This window comes from Manis javanica, chromosome 1 (assembly GCF_040802235.1).
Source record: "Manis javanica isolate MJ-LG chromosome 1, MJ_LKY, whole genome shotgun sequence".
Classification (NCBI taxonomy): Eukaryota; Metazoa; Chordata; class Mammalia; order Pholidota; family Manidae; genus Manis; species Manis javanica.
Window position 1 is genome coordinate 89,840,244 of NC_133156.1, and position 20,630 is coordinate 89,860,873.

General features: G+C 38.5%; 1 protein-coding gene across 1 annotated transcript in view; it reads left to right on the forward strand.

Annotated features, from left to right (window-relative positions):
* Window positions 1-20,630, forward strand: part of DMGDH (dimethylglycine dehydrogenase) — a 79,471-nt gene that overhangs the window by 8,727 nt on the left and 50,114 nt on the right. The window contains exons 3-11 of the mRNA XM_037000059.2: window positions 477-575; window positions 1,537-1,701; window positions 4,883-5,087; window positions 10,778-11,026; window positions 12,818-13,016; window positions 17,059-17,228; window positions 17,726-17,879; window positions 19,750-19,915; window positions 20,377-20,507. Coding sequence (XP_036855954.2) covers window positions 477-575; window positions 1,537-1,701; window positions 4,883-5,087; window positions 10,778-11,026; window positions 12,818-13,016; window positions 17,059-17,228; window positions 17,726-17,879; window positions 19,750-19,915; window positions 20,377-20,507 — 1,538 coding nt within the window. The remainder of the gene's footprint in view (window positions 1-476; window positions 576-1,536; window positions 1,702-4,882; window positions 5,088-10,777; window positions 11,027-12,817; window positions 13,017-17,058; window positions 17,229-17,725; window positions 17,880-19,749; window positions 19,916-20,376; window positions 20,508-20,630) is intronic.

Sequence of the window (20,630 nt, forward strand, 5' to 3'; positions counted from 1 at the left end):
AAGGGAACGGGAGGCTGCTCCATTTAAGAGAATGGTAGGGATTGGATCCAGGAAAATTCTTTGCTAGTCCATGGTCCTTCTCCCTTATTGAACACACATGGTTGGCTGGTTTGAGTCCATGGTGTGTTCCAACTCCCCACACTCTTCCCACTAGCATATATTCCTAAAATTCTCATCTAAATCATCCCATTTTGGAACCTGCAAACAATCTTTTCCCTAGTAACTGTTAGGGACTTAATGTATACATTCGTTGGCTGGCTCTCACGTTATTTCAGTAGGTCAAAGAGAATCTTACAACTGCCATGAGCGTTATGCTCGGGTGTGCTCAAACTGGTTTTGCTGTGCTCTCCTCCTGAAAGACTGGCTGGTGCCACTCAGTTTCTTTTCAGCAGTAATTATTGCTTAATAGATACACTATCAACATTTTGAGAACGTTAATTTATTTTTCAGTATTTCCTTTCCTTCCCACTTTCAAGGCAGGTTTAACAACTTACTTTCATCCTGGAATAAACTTGAAGAAAATACATTATGATAGCATCAAACTTTATGAGAAGTTGGAAGAAGAAACTGGACAGGTAATTGTGTTTAACTTATCTTCGAGGTTAGTTTCTCAGAAATTCGTGAGATTTCTGGAGGATTTTGACATATCGTCATGTATAGCTGTGTGTAGCAGCAATGGCATGTGAAATGTTTAAGTAGTAGAGAAATCTGATGAGAGTTTAAGGTGAGAATCTCTAGAGTTTGTTTTCTAATCAATTTAATTTCATGAGGCATATTACCTGGGAAATCAACCACTCTTCTTGATTTTTTTAAATGAAGAATAAAAAGCAGCTTTCAAAAACATTATTGGTCAGTCATTGTATCTAGAAACTAAAAAATCAGAGTCTTGTCACAGCTGGATTGCAAAGGATCTGAGAACAGAGCCTGCCAGCTTATCACATCACTTTGAAAAAGTACTTCATGAAAAACTCTCACTTTTATTTTTATTTCTACTTATATTTATTAGTACTCTCAAAATAAAGTGACAGCAAAGACCATCCATAGGCTAAGACTAAAGTTTACTTAAATTGTTCATGCTGTTCCTCTTGCCTAGACCCATCCAAGGGCTTCCCACCGTCTACAGGCCAAAGGCCAAAGGAGGAGGGCCTTCATCAGCTGAGCACTGCCACTTTCTCTTGCCACTCTTTGCTATGCTCATGGGCTTCAACTATTCTTACTCACATATAATTCTGGAATGTGCTGGCCTCTCTGCCTGAGACAAAATTCCCTCTGGCCGCCGCTTCAGCACCCACCTTCCACCCTTCCCTGCGGTCACACACTTTGAGAAGCCATCTTTGATTTTCCCCACCCACCAGTCAGGCTGAGCTCAGGGCACATCTCTTGGTTCTAAGAAAATTTGTGCACGTAGTTCTGTCTTTCACTGCAGAGTCAATCTCTTTTCTTGTACATCTGCATTTTCACTGTGCTGGAGGAGAACCGTGTTTGGGGGCCAACTAATGATTTATGTGTGTGTTTTTATTGGCATTATTGTCACAGGTAGTAGGATTCCACCAGCCAGGGAGTATCAGGATTGCTACAACTCCTGTAAGAGTAGACGAATTTAAATATCAAATGACTCGGACTGGCTGGCATGCAACGGAACAGTATATTATTGAACCCGAAAAAATTCAAGAGATATTCCCTTTACTCAACATGAATAAGGTATTTGTCTTAAGTCATTTGTTGACTTGAATTAAGAGTGGAAAAAGTTATTTTAAGAAGTCAATTAAAAGTAGAAAAATTTTACACACACATTTTAACAGTAAAGTCAGATGGTTAATGCTGGAATTTTGGTATATTACAGGGTGGGCTATTAAGTATGCTAAATGAAATATGAAAACATAATAAAAATCTTATTAGTTTTCTACTTTTGACAACTAAGGAAATATTTTCAATACCTTCTTATAACTGAGTCCCCCATATCTAGGGGTTTCTGTACATAAACCTTCTGTTAGAGAACTGCAGAGAAAGTAATAATCTGGTATGATAAATATGTGTGTAAAAAAACTTAGTAAAATTTTTTACAAATTCAAATTCAGAAGTTCTGTGTATGTTGCTACACAAATATCCCCGAGCCCATAGCTGTACTTCTCTAACAAGCTCTATACTAGGTAGTGATACAGTTTTAGCCAAATTTGGTTGAGAGAATCCACTTGGGGATTTGATGTCTTTTTTTTTGCTAGGTGATAATCCCATTTGAATAACAATAGTGACTAACACTACAGCACATGTTCGATACCAAGTGCTTTGCTAAGCCCTTTATATGCATAAGACCACTGAATCCTCACACTAATATTATATACATTAATATTAAACGGAACTGCAGCATAATGTTCCATAGTGGGCCCAAGCGCAGCCAGCTAGAAAGAGCTGGAGCAGAGATTTGCACCCAGGCTCTCTCACTCTTTTGTACATGCTTCCTGAGTGTACCAGGTGGGGCTGTCCAGGGGAGCAGAGGCTTATGTTTCTACCTAATGACTTCTGCAGTATCTTCAAACCCCAGGGGTTTGTATCATTGATCTGGGTGCTGGGGTGGTTTGCCTTTGAGAGTCTCTACAGGCTGCTGGCCCTTCCTGGTCTGTAGTTTTGTGTGACAACAGTGTGGCAGCAGATTGGTTTTGCACTGCATTGTTTGTATTGAAATACCATCACTGCTACTAGTAAGGATATGTTTTATAGCTGTTTATATGTCACTCTTGGGATGCTCAGTTGGAAGTCCTCATCATCATGGATTTTTCTCAAGGCAACAGGCAGTGGGGATATGTGAGCAGAGTGTTCTTTGGGTCTGGGGCAGGATGCCCAATCAATTAGATTTGGAATGCCAAATCAATGTCATGTTTGGAAGTCTACAGTAATATGAATTCCATTGAAATAAAAAATCTCCTGCACTAAACGTGTAACAAGAGATGGGATTAGTATCTAAAAATTTCCCACAAACTATACATATACACAATGGAATATTACTCAGCTGTAAGAAAAAAACAGATCCTACCATTTGCAACAACATGGATGGAGCTAGAGGGTATTATGCTCAGTGAACTAAGCCAGGCAGAGAAAGACAAGTACCAAATGATTTCACTCATATGTGGAGTATAAGAACAAAGGAAAACTGAAGGAACAAAACAGCAGCAGAATCACAGAACCCAAGAATGGAATAACAATTACCAAAGGGAAAGGGACTGGGGAGGATGGGTGGGAAGGGAGGGATAAGGGCAGAGAAAAAGAAAGGGGGCATTACGATTAGCATGTATAGTGTGGTGGGGGCACGGGGAGGGCTGTGCAACACAGAGAAGACAAGTAGTGATTTTACAGCATCAGCTTACTACACTGATGGACAGTGACTGTGAAGGGGTATGTGGGGGGTACTTGGTGAAAGGGGGAGCCTAGTAAACATAATGTCCTTCATATAATTGTAGATTAATGATACAAAAAAAAAATTTCCACAAACTAAACCTGTACAAGATGGCTTCACTGGTAAATTCTACCAGACATTTAAAGAAGAGTTAATGCTATTCTTTCACAAACTCTTCCAAAAATGGAAGAGAAGTGAACACTTCCCCACTCATTCAATGATGCCAGTATTACCCTGATACCAAATCAGACAAAGTCATCACAAGGAAAAAAAGGCTGATGTCCTTTATGAGGGTTGATGCAAAAATCCTTAACAATATACTAGCAAACTGAATTCAGCAACATACAGAAAGGATGATGCATTATGTCCAACTGGAATTTATCTCAGGAATGTGGGGTTGATTTAACATCTGAAAATCAACCAATGTAATGTACTGCGTTAACAGAATAAAGAACAAAAAACACATGATCATCTCAATAGATAGAGAAAAAACACTTGACAAAAGCACCTTGCACATATTTGGTGCTCAATATATTTTTGTTGAATGGATGAGACCTAACTATAGTACTTCTCAGTGTCTACTCTATCATTTTGTTTCATCTGAGTTTCATTCTTCTGTGTTTCCCCAACAGTACAGAGCCTGAAGCCCTAGCATAAAGTAGGTATTCAATAATTAGTTGTTGAATGGCTGAAGCAAGTATACACTTTCTTGACAACAATCTGTATTTAATATGTGAACTTATTAAATAATTAAATAGAAATAATCGATCACTTAGTATTAGATTTGACTGCAAATGTTCAAAACCAAAATATTAATGCTTAAACAAGATAGAAGTTTATTTATCTTTCATTTTGGCAGCCTAGGATTTGAACAGTGGCTCTTTTCCATGAAGACTTCAGGGAACCAGTCACCTTTGAGATCATTGCTCTGTCATTTCTAAGGTGTAACTATTGTATTCTTATTCCACTAGGCAGCTAGGGCTCCAGCCATCATGTCTGCACTTCAGACAGCAGGCTGGAGGAAGGGACACAGAAGAAGGGACAAAGGGCATATGCCAGTTTTTTCTAATGGTTCATGGACACTGCCATGTGACACTTTCATTTGCATTTCATTAACCCAAACTTAGTAATAGTTCTACTTTTCAGATGAATCTAATAGCTGCCAACTATTGGAGATTCTTTGTTCTTAGTGGCCATGTATCTAAATAAACATTCGATATCCATTGCTGTCAGACTGAATAGGGGAGGGAGAATGGATATTGGAGATGATTGCAAGCCTCTATCAAATAACCTAACTCTGCTTAACTCTCAGTGTGAGTCTTGCCTCAGTTTCAGCTTTGATACAGGAAGAAAGAAATGCAGACTGATCAATCTGATACCATGCTGCACTTTTAAAGTCCTGCTTTACTGAACATTTGACAGCAGGATATAGTTACACTGAATAATTAGTATATATTCATTTGAATATTGACTCTCTTATGATTGATTTAGATTTTAGCTGGACTGTACAATCCTGGAGATGGTCACATTGATCCTTACTCTCTCACTATGGCCCTGGCTGCTGGGGCTAGGAAATACGGTGCACTTTTAAAATATCCTGCACCAGTGACTTCTCTGAAATCCAGATCAGATGGCACATGGGATGTTGAAACACCACAGGGATCTATGAGAGCAAATAGAATTGTGAATGCTGCAGGTAAACATTCTCTTTTTTTTTTAATTAGTGGGTTCTTTAAGTGACCGAGAAATACGATGTTTAACCATAAAGTAATGTAAATATACCATGAACATTGTTACGAAACAGTGTGATGCTCCCAAGGTGAACATTTTGTTTCTTTCTAAGCTGCAAAGCCCTCCCTCCAACATTTTGCTCGTGGTGTGTGTTACTACTCTGTCCTTGGTTATCCACAGAAAATTGGTATTCTTCTCCACTCTGTTTTCTTCTGCTCCAGATCACGTTCTGCCAAATTTTGCTTCTTTTTTCCTTCTCATGTTCACTCTTTCTTTATAATGACCACATTCTTGTGTTCAAATGCATGAGCATCCTCCTTGTTCTCAGTTTGCTTTTTAGGGCAGATCGAGTCATTTGTGTTCTCTCATCCTTTTTTGATTACTTGACACACATCAGAACTTTTACCCCTTTTCCTTTCAGAATGTTATGAAACATATTTCATAATCTTTTCTTTAGATTGCTGTGTTACAATTTAGACTCAGAGTAGTGAAGCCAAAAGGGATATTTGAGATAATCTAACAACCCACTCGTTTTCCATTTGTGGAGACCAAGGTCCAGAAAGGTCATGTTACTTGGCAAAGTGGCACAGTTAGTTATGTCAGAGCCAGGACTTGGACCTGGGTCTTTTGAGTCTTCAGTTAATATACTTTCTAATAGGCCATTTGCCCATGAAGCATTTTCAACTAGTGCACATAAAAAACTAAATTCTTCTGCAAATGAAGACACTTGTGTGGCCTGAACTGGGTTAATAATTTATACTTACCTATAGTTCATAATGGTTAGATAAAATATGAAAGAAGCATGAAGCAGCAACTGGTTTTCTTGTGGTCTGCTCTTTGAGTCTCCTTGCTTAAATTATAAAATGAAAACAATCTTTATTATTTATCAGAACAAATGAAATGATATGCCATGAGGGCATGCCAGAAACTGAGACCCTTAAGATTCTTTCCTCTATATTGTAACTTACGACTGATGTTGTTTTATTTAACAAAACACTTTGAGTGGTTCTAGAAAAAGAAATGTCTTCAATATTTAAGAGGTTAAGTTAGTATTTCTGAATCTTTCTAATCCATACTTCCCATTTGAAAAGCATAAAAATCCTAGCCTTCTTCATTATCATTTGAAATTCAAAATAATGTAAAATGACTTGCCAAAAAAATAAAAGCAAAGGCATAAAACAACACTTTGTTTTTGAACTTCATTTGTCCTCTACCCTCACAGTCCCCATCTGAAACCCCTCACTCCAGTGGTCCTTGGGCACCACTGATCTAAATTCTGTAGAAGATCTAAGGTAATGAAATCACTCATACTTTTTTCCCCACATACCAAGGATTCTTTGTAATCTTGCGACTTTCTTTATTGTCTCATAAATTAAGTCCCTATAAACATTTGACTGTTATCATAGTGAAAGAAAATACTAAACAAACATCCTCCAGATGCCCATATCAGCAGCCATGGCAGACAGTACTAGTCAATCACTGCACTCATTTCAGATGGGCATGGACAAACTCCACCATTTTTCTCAACACTGTGCTTCAAACAGCCACACATTCCCACTGGTATTTTGAGAAATAATGTCGAGATCTTAATCAGACACATTCACCTATTATTTTCCTAAAATGATAAACTTTTATTTACATAGTTATGTAAATAAAATATTTTTTTCAAACCCCAAACTGAGAAATAAGGAAGCATTGAAGAGAAAGAATAATTCCCAAAGAGATCTGACCTAAACTCAGGACACTGGTTACCAGATGAAGTTTTCTATGCAGCTGTACAATCTGTGGTGTGATCGCGGCAGGGGAGGGTAAAGGCAGCAGGTGCTGGAGAACAGCTTTTCTGGTGTTGGCCTGGGAAAAACAAATCCCTGGAATTAGGTTTATAATATAACCCTGTGTTTACTATTCCAGGGCACTTAATTCCTGGAATTTATTTTCCCAGGCTAGTACCAGAAAAGCTGTTCTCCAGACATCCTTCTTTGTCCTTTACTCCTGAAGCCTTTACCCAGCCACATCTATCCCCTTTCCCATATTCAGTTCTTGGCAACTCCAGGCAACTCCATGTTGAAAATTATATGAAGAATTATCCTGTCTCAATTTTCAATTCTTCACCTCATTCAGATCAGATCTCTGACTAACAATTTTTTTTCATTTTCCTCCCCGTTTCTTCTCTTCCATTGAGCAAAAGTTACTGGAGAAATATGATTGCATTTTAGTAGTCTATGGAAGGTGTGGAGGACAGTGTGTTTGATTATTTGTAGGTCTGTTTTCAAAATAACCTTAAAGTATAGAAGCCCCCAAAAGGTAAGCCTCAGTAACTGGGGGCAAAAGTTGGATATGTCCCCTTCTAGAATTGAAGCTAACAAAGATTAATTTTATGACTAAAAGCAACCACCCACAGAAGGTATCATGCTAACCCGATTTGAGGATGTGTGGCTGATGGAATGTACCCCAAAGGTACTTGGTGAGACCACGATATCTCACAAATTCAGGTGAGGCCCTCAGGCCAGCTCTGAAATCTAATTAAATATTAGGATATGGGCTCAGGATATAAACTCAGAAATACAACCAAGATTTAAAGATGTAAAGGCCACAATTAGGTGCTCAACTGTACCATAACTTGCTAGAAGTTTCTTTATGTGGAGTCATAACAGAAGGCTGCTAAGTCTTCAGGATATCCATGAATAAGAAAGTCTAATAGGAAAAATGTGTCTGTTGATGTGTCCCAGCACGATCTAGGGCAGTGGAGCTTTCTGGCCCAAAGACACATGTATTACCAACTGTGTGACCTGGGCAAATTACTCATTTGTGAAATAAAGATAATAGTGCCCATCTCAAAAAGTTACAATTAGTAAATGAGCTAATAATGTAGAGCACCCAGACAGGGTATACCACATAGAGAGCACTAAAAAAATTAATAATCATTATTACTATAATTATTTCCTTGAATGTCTAAGTCCTGGTCTGGGAGACAGTAGCATCAGGTTACCATAGCTTCTTGGTACCTGTGTTAAGAGAACCAAACTTCTTTTGCTTGCTCTGTGGTTGTCCAGTACCCATTCTCCTAGTAAACTTTCTTCTCAAAGAGCTTGGTTCTCAAGCTAATGTGAATAAAAATCACCTTGGAAAGTTTCCCAGACTTCAAAAAGATTCTAATTCAAGTGCTCTGGGTAGAGGCTCACAAGCTGTTTTTAAATATGTACTCCAGGTACTGTACTGTCTGTACCAGATGGTAGGCAAAACACCCTGAGAAACACTACTCTATAGGTACTCCTCCAGGAGAGAGAATGTAGTAGCCTTGTTACTGAGTGAGTATTGCTGAGGAACAGTTTCTGATACTCCTGACCTCTTGGTTACAGTAGTCTAACTTGCCTTAGGTACCTAAAGCTTTCAAGATCTGCTTCATTCTAGCCCTCTCCTCAGGTATAGCTTAGGGGATTGGAAGGAGCTATTTATTATGATGCAAGCTTTTTCTCTGCTTGGTGATCAATGTTTATCTTCACTTCATTTCCAATTGACTCATTAAGGCTGATACAACTTTTTAAATTTTACTTAGGAATTTTCCTAATGTGGTAGATCAGAAATGTTATTGGATCATACCAACATGAAGCCCAGTGTTCAGCCAGAAAGAATTGCTTAATTTTGCCTGATAGTCTGCATTAGAGAATGTCACTGTACCATCATTGTCATTGTATAAACTTTCTAGTAGAGGTAAACTTGTCCATGAACTTTTACCCTTCATTTTAACTCTATTTCTATTAATAACTGCATTTTTTAAAAAATGAAAGCCATTTCTAATCATTTTTATTGACTATTCTCTTCAGTTGTTTATCAGGTAATAATGGTACATTATTACCATATCCACATTTGCCTCTCTCTTCCCTTTTGAACTTGGTGGTTGGGTGATGTAGAGGGGGCTGATGTGTGTAATCCCAGATGATTTAGGTTAACTTGACTGACATATAGAAGAAGCGAATACCAGCAAGCATCCCCACCACATGGTAAGAAAGTATTGGGCTTGTTACAGGGTTTTAAGTAATATAGTTATATGATACTTAAGCATATGTTTCCACTTTATTTTAATGATAAAGTACACTAATAAGCAAGTAATTAGAACTCAGAAATTCAAAATATGTTTGAATAGGACAGAATTTATTTGCTTCAATTTATGTTTTTAATTGAAACAAGTATATTGAGGATACTGCAGTGATTTGATTGCTAGTTAAATATTTTAGCTTTTTATATTTTAAATCTGCCCTAGTACATATAACTGGAATACATGGCTTTACTATATTTTCCCTCTCAAAGTCCTTATGTCAGTAATTCATATCACCCTATTAGGAAGAATAAATAAAATCATAAAATCTCTGAATTATTAAAAGATGAACAAGCAGTTCTAATGCCCAAAGGTTAAGATTTTTGGTTTGCAAATTGGTACCAATTTGTGGGGCTATTATGCAAGTATGAACACAACGGTGATGTTTAGATAGCTAAATAGAAATACACTTTGGCACATAAGAGTACATAATCTGGGTTCCTTGACCGACTCATAATTAATAATTCTGTTTCTAGCTCTGAACTTCATGGTGACAGAGACTTCCTCATTAGATTCTGAAAAAAAGCAAAAACACAAATAGTTAAAAATTTAGAGAATGCAACCTTCAAAGAAATAACTTAAATAAGATTCTGTTATCACTTGAATGATTACAGCAAGAAAACCACTAAGATATGATGATTCCAGGGTCTCCCAGTGTGAGCCTGGGCACATTTCTTTCCCTCTCTGGATGGAGCTTAGCTTTATCTAAATTTTGAAAAAATCACCTTGGGGAGAATCAAGAGTCCTTTCAGCCACTACTTCTCTGGTTCCATCTTTTGCAAAGGTAAAAACAGTATTCACTTCCACCGGGAAGAAAGTCCCCATGCACACTGTAAAGTGAAAAGCATTGGTTCTGAGAACCCCACTTGGTTCTGAGCCCTCATTTTGCTGAGCTCCTCTCCCCTCCAGCACTGGACTCTTAGTGCCTTCCTGCCCTTTGCAAGAAAGGCTTTACAAACGTATTCAAATTAAACTCTCAAAATAACAGATAAAAATGTTTGATCACTCCCGAAGTATATACATTTTCATATTTTAAGTTAACAGAACATATCTGTATTTGTTTAGGCATCAACAATCTGGAGAGAGGTGGGGTTGGGGGTGGAGGGACTGACTTGTAAGGGTTTATTATGCATGATTATTATGTATTATGTTGGTTACATCAACATGGGACCCACTTCCATTGCCTGATCATCCTTGTTCTACAGTGGGGTCAGTCAATGACTGTATTTCTTATCAACATGTATACGTTTTTACATTTGGGTTGTTTATATTTCTTCCTTCAATAACTTTTTTGTTGTTTTTTCTTGTCCACCTTTGCTTATGGGAAAAATGCTTTCTCAGGAACAGAGTTCTTTAGACATCTTCAAAATGCTGGGACAATATTGTCTCTTCTTTCCCCATTCAATTGTACAATGACAAAAAATTTAGAATTGTGACATTCTCTAGACTTTGCCATGAGTACTGAAGTCTTCTAAATATTTTAATATAAATTGCTATATCAATGTCAGATGTGGTACGTTTATATTTGCAATGACACTTTTAAATGATTTTTTTTTAAGGATTTTGGGCTCGTGATGTAGGTAAGATGATTGGACTAGAGCATCCTCTCATTCCAGTTCAGCATCAATATGTTGTTACATCAACTATACCTGAAGTAAAAGCTTTGAAACGAGAACTCCCTGTGCTCCGTGATCTGGAAGGATCTTATTATCTCCGACAGGAAAGAGATGGGCTTTTGTTTGGTCCATATGAAAGTCAGGAGAAAATGAAAGTTCAGGACTCATGGGTTGCCAATGGAGTCCCTCTAGGTGGGTTCAACAAATGGATGTATGTTCAGGTCACACATGCATGTTTTACCCTCTTTATGACTGGGTCTAGCTGTGGAATAAGATGGCACCATAATACTAGACTATTGAATACTGAGATGTTGGTGGTGAGAGGCTTGAGATAAGCTCTCTTCTCTTATCGCTTTGAACAGTCACAGCAGAAAGTAAGGAAAAAGACAAGAGGCAGTTAGTGTAGAAGGTGAAGAAACATGTTCCCTGCTGCTTTGGAAGGCTCCAGGTAATTTTTACCAGCTCATACCAACCTCCTGCCTCCCCCTTTCTCCTTACTACCCCACCTACTTGGTCTAGTTCCCAGATTTGGATATGGCTGCTGTTGTGCTATGCCAGTTGGAAACACAACAGGTATCAGAGACAGGATATCCAACCTGTTAAGAATGAAATCCTTGGAGTCTATGACTGAGCAGGATAGGTTGTTTCTGCAAACTGAAGCCCTCTGCTACTACTTAAGTGGATGTGGAAAAGGCCCAGCCCTCTATGCTAAAGCAGGTGTTGCTATAGTTTCTCTGTCAAGTTCTGCAAGGGAAATGGACCTGTTTTTGTTTTTCATTTTCACCTAAGGAGACCAACAATTAGAACAATCTAGAAAAGGAGCTAAAATTTCATTGGAGCACTGAAATGTTATAGGGAATCTAAAGAAATGGAGGGAACTGTACTTTATAAAACTATAACTTTGATTACTTGGGGAAGGAATGAATCCCTCCCTCTCACTTCTCAAAGACCACCTATTTCCGTCTAACAAGTGATCACTAAACTGCCTCCCACAGATGCTGGGCCAGCTAGCTGAGAACTTTAGTCTTGCTGAGTGGGCTCTGCACATTGAGTATGATGAGCAGAATAGCTTCCAGTCTCAGAGGGAGGGCTGATCCTCTAACTGAGAGCCTCCCTCTCTGATCTTTCACCAAGTTGGCAGCCTCTCCTCCAAATAAGTGCTGAACAAATATTTAAATAATTTAAGTTGGAGAGAGAGCCATATTGTTAGCTGGCTCTGGGTGCCTTCATGTCCTGGTCCAGCCCTGGTGGTCTGCAAGCCAACATGCGGCTGACCTGGCACACAGTCCACAGGAGGAACAGGAAGCCGGCTAGCTGCTGCATGAGGAAATCACACGTTTTGGTGGAGACTTTTTTTAGAAGCTCATCTGTGGCCCTACTTTCAATCTCAGTGCTTTTTGGGACTGAGAAGGTGATTGTACTCCAAGACCCTGACTCTTTTCACGGAATTCCAGCGCTCAGATGGGTGTGGGAACAAGCTTGAGGAAGGCGCCTCCATGCCATTCCTTCCCTGCTGAGAGTTAAAAGGGTCTAGAATCCATCATCCCAGATCCTAGAGTAGCTTTCCACTTAGCCCTAGTATCCTGACATGGCTTTGTAAACTCCCAGTGGCCCTCACCTGGGAAGATGAAGCAGACTTTTATGGTTAATTGAAGGATAAAAGATCTCTCTTGATGCACCAAATTGTTTTTTTTAATTATGATTTGGATTAAATATTGGAAACTATTAATATGCATAGATTTACATTTTGTATTAATTAAAAAGGTTAACTTTAATGATTTTATTGTTTAAAAAAATAACATTATTATTCTCAGTAATATCATGTGTACCCATTTGTTGATAGTGAATATCAAGTTTAGCTTAAAAAAATAAGGAAGTACCATCCTAACAGGCCAACTTGAAATGTAAGATGATTAAGACTTGAACCACTTGAGAGGATTTGTCAGTGGTGGGCATCCTGACCACAGGGGCATGTCTCCTCAGGTTTTGGAAAGGAGCTCTTTGAGTCTGATCTAGACCGAATCATGGAACATGTGGAAGCTGCCATGGAAATGGTTCCAGTCTTGAAAAAGGCTGACATCATCAATATTGTCAACGGTCCTATCACCTATTCTCCTGACATTCTACCCATGGTGGGGCCCCACCAGGGAGTCAGAAACTACTGGGTGGCTATAGGCTTTGGGTGAGTATCTCCATGTAATTCAGTATTTATTAAAGAGCTGTGTATTTTAGATAACTTTTGTCCCATAATCTCAGGCCAAAAATGGGAAATGGGGTTGGGGCAGAGAATTTTCTCCCTGTCATGACCAGTGTAATGTGAAGAACAAAGAATTTCAGTCTGAAGCTCCTGACTATATAATGGCCTAGTCACTTATATAGGTTTTAAAGATAAGCACACAGGAGGACAATGTTTCTGGAATTTTCTCTTTGCCTATTTCCAGCCATTTCCATTACTTGTGTCTCTTTTCATGCTATGTATGTTCAGATTGGTCAATTTGCCCCAGTTTTACAAGCATGTTTTCATAACATAATGTGACAAAGATGATTCAAAAATATCAAACGTATAAAGTATCTGATGCATTTTTCACTATAATTCATGCTTGCACAACATGATTTGCTTCTTCATGATTCCTCGGGTTGCTTACTATTTATGATTCCATTACCTGTTTGATGTTTCATCTCCAGTATTTGTCCCATTAATTTGGTGAATATCAAACCCACTTTACTCTTATGTCACATATTCTAATATTCTATTTTCCTTCCCCATTTTGTATGGCCATTTGTTAAACTAATATTTAATGATTGCCAGCTCTGTGTCAAGTTCCCCTGCTAGGAACTGGGCTGTAGCTGAGAACAAGCAGTGAGGTCTGAGCGGAGGTCTAGACTGGTTGGGGAGCTGTTCTGCTAATACGGTAGAGGCTTAGGTCTGAACTACAGAAACAGCAGTGGGGACTGAGAGATAAGAGGTACAATTATATAGATTTGGTGCTCATTTGCACTTTTTTTGCTAAATTTATTCTGAAGTATTTTACTATTTTTAATTCTGAAATTGGCTTATTCACAGAAGTACTGATTTAGTCAACCAGTATGTGGATCATTGACCATAAGCGGACAGAATCCTTGGCCTCATGATTATTTATACTTTAATGGAATACCTATTACTACTTGCTAAGGAAATTAGGAAGTTGCCTTCTTTAGAACACCAGTTACTTATTAGAAATGTATCTGTTTCATAGGGCTGATCTGATGTTAGACTCCTGCCCTGATTGTTCTGGGCAGTTTTCCAGGTTGCAAACATTGGGAGTTGAATACCAAAGATGACAGGTTGGGGGTGGGCATGCCTCACTCTCTATGGCATTTTTGTTTTGAACCAAAAAGACTTCTTGTTATCTAAAAGTTGAAATTGTTAAAATATTTCTTTGTGTATTATGATAGAATGCTAACATTGGCTACCTCTCCTGGCTTATATCAGTGATCCATTCCCTGGTTCTGGAGGCCAGTGGTTCCCATACCATCCCTGGCTGAGCAGCAGATCATCTGAGAGACATGTTAAAAAAGCAGAATCTCAGCTTTGTGGGTAGATGCTTACATGTGTTTCATCCTCCTTTACATCTTATCTATGAAATTCCTGTCATTTGTCACTAGAATCTCTGAAAGATGTACTAAATTGAAAAACCAACAAGCAAACAGATTCTAAGACACCACTCCTATAGATTCTGATTCAGTGGTCTGGAGAGGGGCCCAGGGATCTGCATTTCAACGTTGTTGGTTATTCTTGTATTGCCAGTCCAGATAATTTGGGGAATCTACAAACTGTCTACTTATATGCCAGTGTGCATTTACTTTACTCACAGATTACCCTCAGTCAAAGATGTTTTTACTTTTGTCACAGTTCTAACACGTTTTTATGCTTCTGGGTGACAAACCGGGCCCCCAAATATTTAATGAACTCTATTGAATCGTATCTAGTTTTCCTAGCTTAGAAAAGTTTATAAATATCGAATATAAAGAGGGGAGAATGTTATAAGAGATAGCACTTGACAGTTTAACAGAGTTAGTGTAAAAAGCAGACACAAACACTCCAAAAGCCTAACAGCTGGGCCACTGGAAAGAAGTGGGTTCTGCAGATGAATGCCGGAGACAGGAGAAGGACTTTGCTCATCAAGTTCCTTTCCATTCCCACTTCACACGTTACTTCCTCATGGAAATCTTACCAGCTGGGCATGAGGATACTCTGCTGCTGGTCATATAAGGGTCAAACAGCCACCGTGTATTGCTTGCCTACTGTGTGCTTTTCATGCCCTGTCAATTATTTCTCCACCAGCACCACAAAGAAAGTGTGTACATTAGAAGATTAAAGCTCAGGATAGTTACACCACTTGCCCAAGGTCACACAGCTGGAGGAGCAGAACAAAAAAACATACCCAGATCTCTCTCACTCCATGCTTTTATACTTTTAGCTACTAAACCTGGGGCTCTCAGTATAAAAATAGATGTTTCATAATACTCAGTTATATGGTGTTTTACATATAATTTCTTAATGGTTAGGAAGGTGAAGTTTGTAAGGATTTACTTTTAAAAAATAAATTAGACTTTATTCTGGATTATCTCCACATAACATCTCCTGCCCCATTTGTTTGCCCCTGTGCACTGTTGAAAGGGGAAGAGCATGGTGACGTGGTAGTGAGTCTGCAGCAAGCCACAGCACCACCCTGGCTCTCTGTCAGGGAGTCTGTCAAGGATGTAAATTCTACCTGTCATGTGTGTCTTGGCTGAAAAAAGATTGAGAACTATTGAAGAAGTCCAATAACAGAGGAGACACGAGCGTCAGATAACTGAGTTTATATCTTGACTCTGCTCTGTGTTGCTGTGTGACTTTATGTAACTCCTGTGGGCATGTGCAGGTTGGTGTTCTCACTGGTGAAATAGAGTTGCTAAAGAATAAATCAGCTGGTACCTCTTTGGTGAAAACAATGCCCACTAAATGATAAGGATCCAATAAATGTCAGTGAAGCTGTATACAGTTTCAGGTCATGTAAAGAGGACATTTAGCTCTCAAAAAGAGCAACTATTGCATATTATACATTGGGCCTGGGGAAGTGAATAAACATTTTAAGCATGTATTTCTTGCTTTCTTGAAACTTTGTAAGATTGTGGGTTATTTGGATGACCTGTGGCCAGAGAAGTATTCATTGCTTTTTATTCTGCTTGAGAAATATCTTTATAACAAATTTAGGTCTTCATTTTAATGAAAAAGCCAAACTGGTATCTTGTGGGAAAAGTCTTTGCTAAGGTCTTCCCAACTCATGATTTGGCTGTTATGTTGCTGTTATTTGTGGTACTGACATGTCTTGATTTCCAGATATGCTCATGTAGCTCCTGTTCTTAGTCTACCCATGACTCCATGCTCACCCAATTCCCTAGAAGCTTCTCTTGACTTAAACCACTGATAAACCCACAGTGAAGCCCTTTATTAGACAAGAGTGAGTAGGTAGAACTGCACAGGCCAGTGTTAAGCTGTAATCCCTCTTTCTGATACCAAATTATTTGCAACAGTCATATCCTTGGTTTTAAGACATCTTCATATAGAAATAGAAAACAAACGAACCCTCCCCACCAACCACCCTATCAGTTGCAAAATACGGAGGCCAATGCTCCTTTCCCCCTCTTCCACACAAGTGTCTGGGTGAGTACCTCTTCTCCTGAATGCTTCTAAGAAAATGGCCCAAGATCCATTATGTAGGCCCAAGATCCTTCCAGAGACGTTGTGCCTAAGGGGACCTGAACTAACTAGAGTCTGAGAAGAGATGGTAAAATGGCGAGCCACTCTACAGTGTACATTTTTCTCCTGCAAGGTTCCAACAGTCAGGATAATGATAGCTCAAGAGGGCTGATAAGGTACCAGCCACATCTGTCTACTTCTTTTCTCCTACTTTCCTGAAGTGAGACTCTACTACATAAGAGTTGTAGAAAATATTATAGTTATGCATCTCTTGAAGCTGTGCAAGCAAATTAGCTCACAAATCAGGCACATTTAATTTGGATGCCTTATACATGTATTCTTTGAAGAATGATTATACAGATTATATTAGTTTTATGTTCCAAAGAGCACAAAACCCTCCAGTTTTGAGGACCTGTAAAATATTTGGACATGTTTCATTATTTGGAAACAACATAAATTACCTAGTCGTTTGTAACAGGATGTTTATCTCTGTGTTTGAAAGATATGGCATAATCCATGCTGGTGGGGTAGGGAAATATCTCAGTGACTGGATTCTGCATGGAGAGCCTCCTTTTGATCTGATAGAATTGGATCCCAATCGCTATGGCAAATGGACAACAACTCAGTATACAGAAGCCAAAGCAAGAGAGTCATATGGATCCAACAATATTGGTAAAGTGCAAAGATACTGTTGTCTACAAAGTGTGTGCAAAATTTACTTGCAGAGCCACTGATTTTAGTTACTTTTTATTCTGTGCATTGTGGTGGGAATGCTTAGGAATTCTAAAAATGATTGTGCCTCTAAACTACAAGGAACCTATGTGAATGCAAATATTTAGTGTGTAGAGTATATCAGTGATTTTAAGTTTTAAATCTATATTTACCCTTTGATGATCAATATAAATGACAGTTTTGGGGTTTTTTTTACATAAAGATTTTTACTGTAGTATGGTGGACCTGCAATATTATATTAGTTTCGACAGTGATCAACATTTATACACATTATGAAACCATCACCACAATAAATCTAGTTACCATATTTTACATAAGTTGAACACATGTATATGCTTCTAAATGTTAAGTACTGTATTTTTCATTTTCTGGATCCCTTCAAAGTATTTTATAGTTTTGGTGATATGCTATTTAGAGTATCGGTTTTCCTTTTTCAGTTGGTTATCCTAAAGAAGAACGGTTTGCCGGGAGGCCAACTCAGCGTGTCAGTGGACTTTATAAAACCCTGGAGTCAAAGTGTTCCATGGGGTTCCATGCAGGCTGGGAGCAGCCACACTGGTTCTACAAACCAGGTCAGGACACTGGGTACAGGTGAGTGACTTCACCCCTGGGGGCTCTGACTGCAGAACAAAAGTTCAGAGGTAAAATGGAGGGACATCAGAGAAGAGCCATTTCCCCCTCCCACCCCATCAGTCCACCCTATCCCAAAGAGTATGGGGCATTTTCCTATAAACATCATTTTCTGGCAGTGGAGGCATTAGTCTATCCCACATGACACTGGCCCATATTTAGGATCCGTGTGGCTTTGAGAGTCCTACAGCCAGCCCAGGTGAAGCTTCCACTTGGCCCAGAGAAACTTCCCCAACCCCTCTGATCCCCACATTGCCTCAGTGGGCTGCTAAAGGTTTGTTCTGGTTTAGGATGCCTGGTCAAATCACATAGTATGAAAATACGGGTTTTTCTATTTATCAAGGAATAGCTCAAAACAACCCCTTTCTAGTGTGTATGCACTGACTCATGCAAATTATGCATTGCTGATAAATTAGGGGTGTCTTGCCTGAGGGTTTCAGCCCTGGGCAAGTTCAGTATGGATTCAGTGAGACCAAGAAATGACAACAGAACATTCTTGGGGTAAAAAGGTTTATACCAGAACATAAAGTGACTCAGTCAATAATAGCTTATTGTCCAGGCTGTGAGAGCATTAGCCTAGCAGTAGGCCAATTACATCATCAAGTAGTTTAGGGTGAGGTGAGGATCCTGGCCATAGGAACTTCAATTTTCCCCACGAGGGGAAAAGATCATTTACTTAGCATTGTAGGTTAAGTGAAAACATAAAGCACATCACTAAAACAATTCTCTGAATTCTCTGAAGTTGTTGCCATAGGTGTACTTGGGATTAATAGTGATTATTTATTTTTTCTCATAAGAATCGATAAACCAAGAGAAATAGCAAATCTAGAAATTAAGTTACCTTTGCTTTTGACTTGTCATATTTAAGCAGGTTGTGATTTTTACTGTAAGACCAGATCTAAATGGTGCAAAGTATAATACAGGGCAAGGTTGACTAATGAATTTGGTCTCTGTAGCCACCCAGTTTAAATCATCTGGAGGCAAAATACTGGTTTGATTTTTTCCTAAATTACTTAGATAAATGCCAGATCAATTCTTTACCTTGTGCTATTTGGATCTGGCCCATTTCTTCTACTATTTTAATAATTAAACTACTGAAAACTCATTTCAAAGACTTAGTATCCTGCTCTGAAGTTAAAATACCATATTAGAAGTCCATATTGTAAATTGGAAAGGACCCTGCATAATGAGCCAGAAGATCTCTCTTCCAGGCCAAACTCTGTCATTAACTAACGCAAAGGCCTTGGAAATCACTTTGTGCCTTTTCTCTAAAAAATGAAGATGTTGGACCAGGTCCTTGGTTCCTCCAGGTGGGACCAATAGCTTGAGTATCACCTGGAAGCCTGTTAGAATGCAGAATATAGGGCACCACCCAGGCCTGCTACATCACAAGTATAAGTGATTTGTATTTGAATGCATGTTTGAGAAGCAGTGGAGAAGATGGCTCCACCCCCATATATTCTGGTTTAATTAGGTTAAAAAACTGGTATTTTAAAAATGCTCCCAAGCATTTTATTCTAATATGCAACCAAGATTGAAAACCACAGGATGGGTGACTTGACTTCTAAGTTCTCTTCCAGATCTGACAGTCCACATGGCCTATCTTATTTTTTAATTAATTAATACTTCATTCACTAGGAAATAGGTCAAAGGGATGGTTGAATAACCTTAAAAAATCAGATTTCAACATATATATATATGATTTGCTGAACAGAATTTTAGGTTGCATTTTTTTTCCTAAAGGAGCTTTCTAGATGAATAAACTTATTACAATATCCATATTCAGTAACGAATGACAGTTGTTTTATGACAAAAACATTATTTATTTCAGGCCAAGTTTTCATCGCACAAACTGGTTTGAGCCTGTGGGCTCTGAGTATAAACAGGTTATGCAAAGAGTAGGGGTGATTGACCTGTCACCATTTGGCAAGTTTAACATCAAAGGCCAAGACTCCATTAGATTGTTGGACCATCTCTTTGCAAATGTCATTCCAAAGGTAAATAACCTTGTATGGGTACAAGGTCCAGGATTCAGGCCTGCTTACCTATCTTCTCATTTAAAAGAAAAGAAAAAATGATATTTTAGTCCACCCAGTGATGTCTGTATGAACATGGAACTCTTCAACTGACCAAGAGTATTCATACTAATTTTCAAATTAAAATTTTTGTTGAATGAATTATCCAGGGATCTTATGACTTTGGTTAATTGTGTCAATAGAAAGTGCAAAATTGACTGAAGTGTAATTTTTATGACAAATAATTGTAATGATCACTTAAACTAGGAACTTCAAAGTTAATCTTGGGTTTAAATTCATAGGTAGTCCACACAATTGATAATAAATAAGATTCAGTTGTTTTTTTCCATTGTTGACATCCACATTTTTGTTTCCATGTTGTGTTAAAAGGACACATAAGATTTTTATTTCATCCCTAGGTAATTTTAAATTCTTTTGTGTAGGTGGGTTTTACAAATATAAGTCACATGTTAACACCAAAAGGTCGAGTGTATGCTGAGTTGACTGTTTCTCACCAGTGTCCTGGGGAGTTTCTATTAATAACTGGTTCTGGATCAGAACTTCATGACCTTAGGTAAGTGCACACCCGGTAAGAAAACTATATGGATTATGTATTGACTCTACCTTGCACTGAGATTTTCTTCAAGTTTAAAGTACAACTTCAATTCTTAAACCTTACTGTTTCAAATGAACTTCA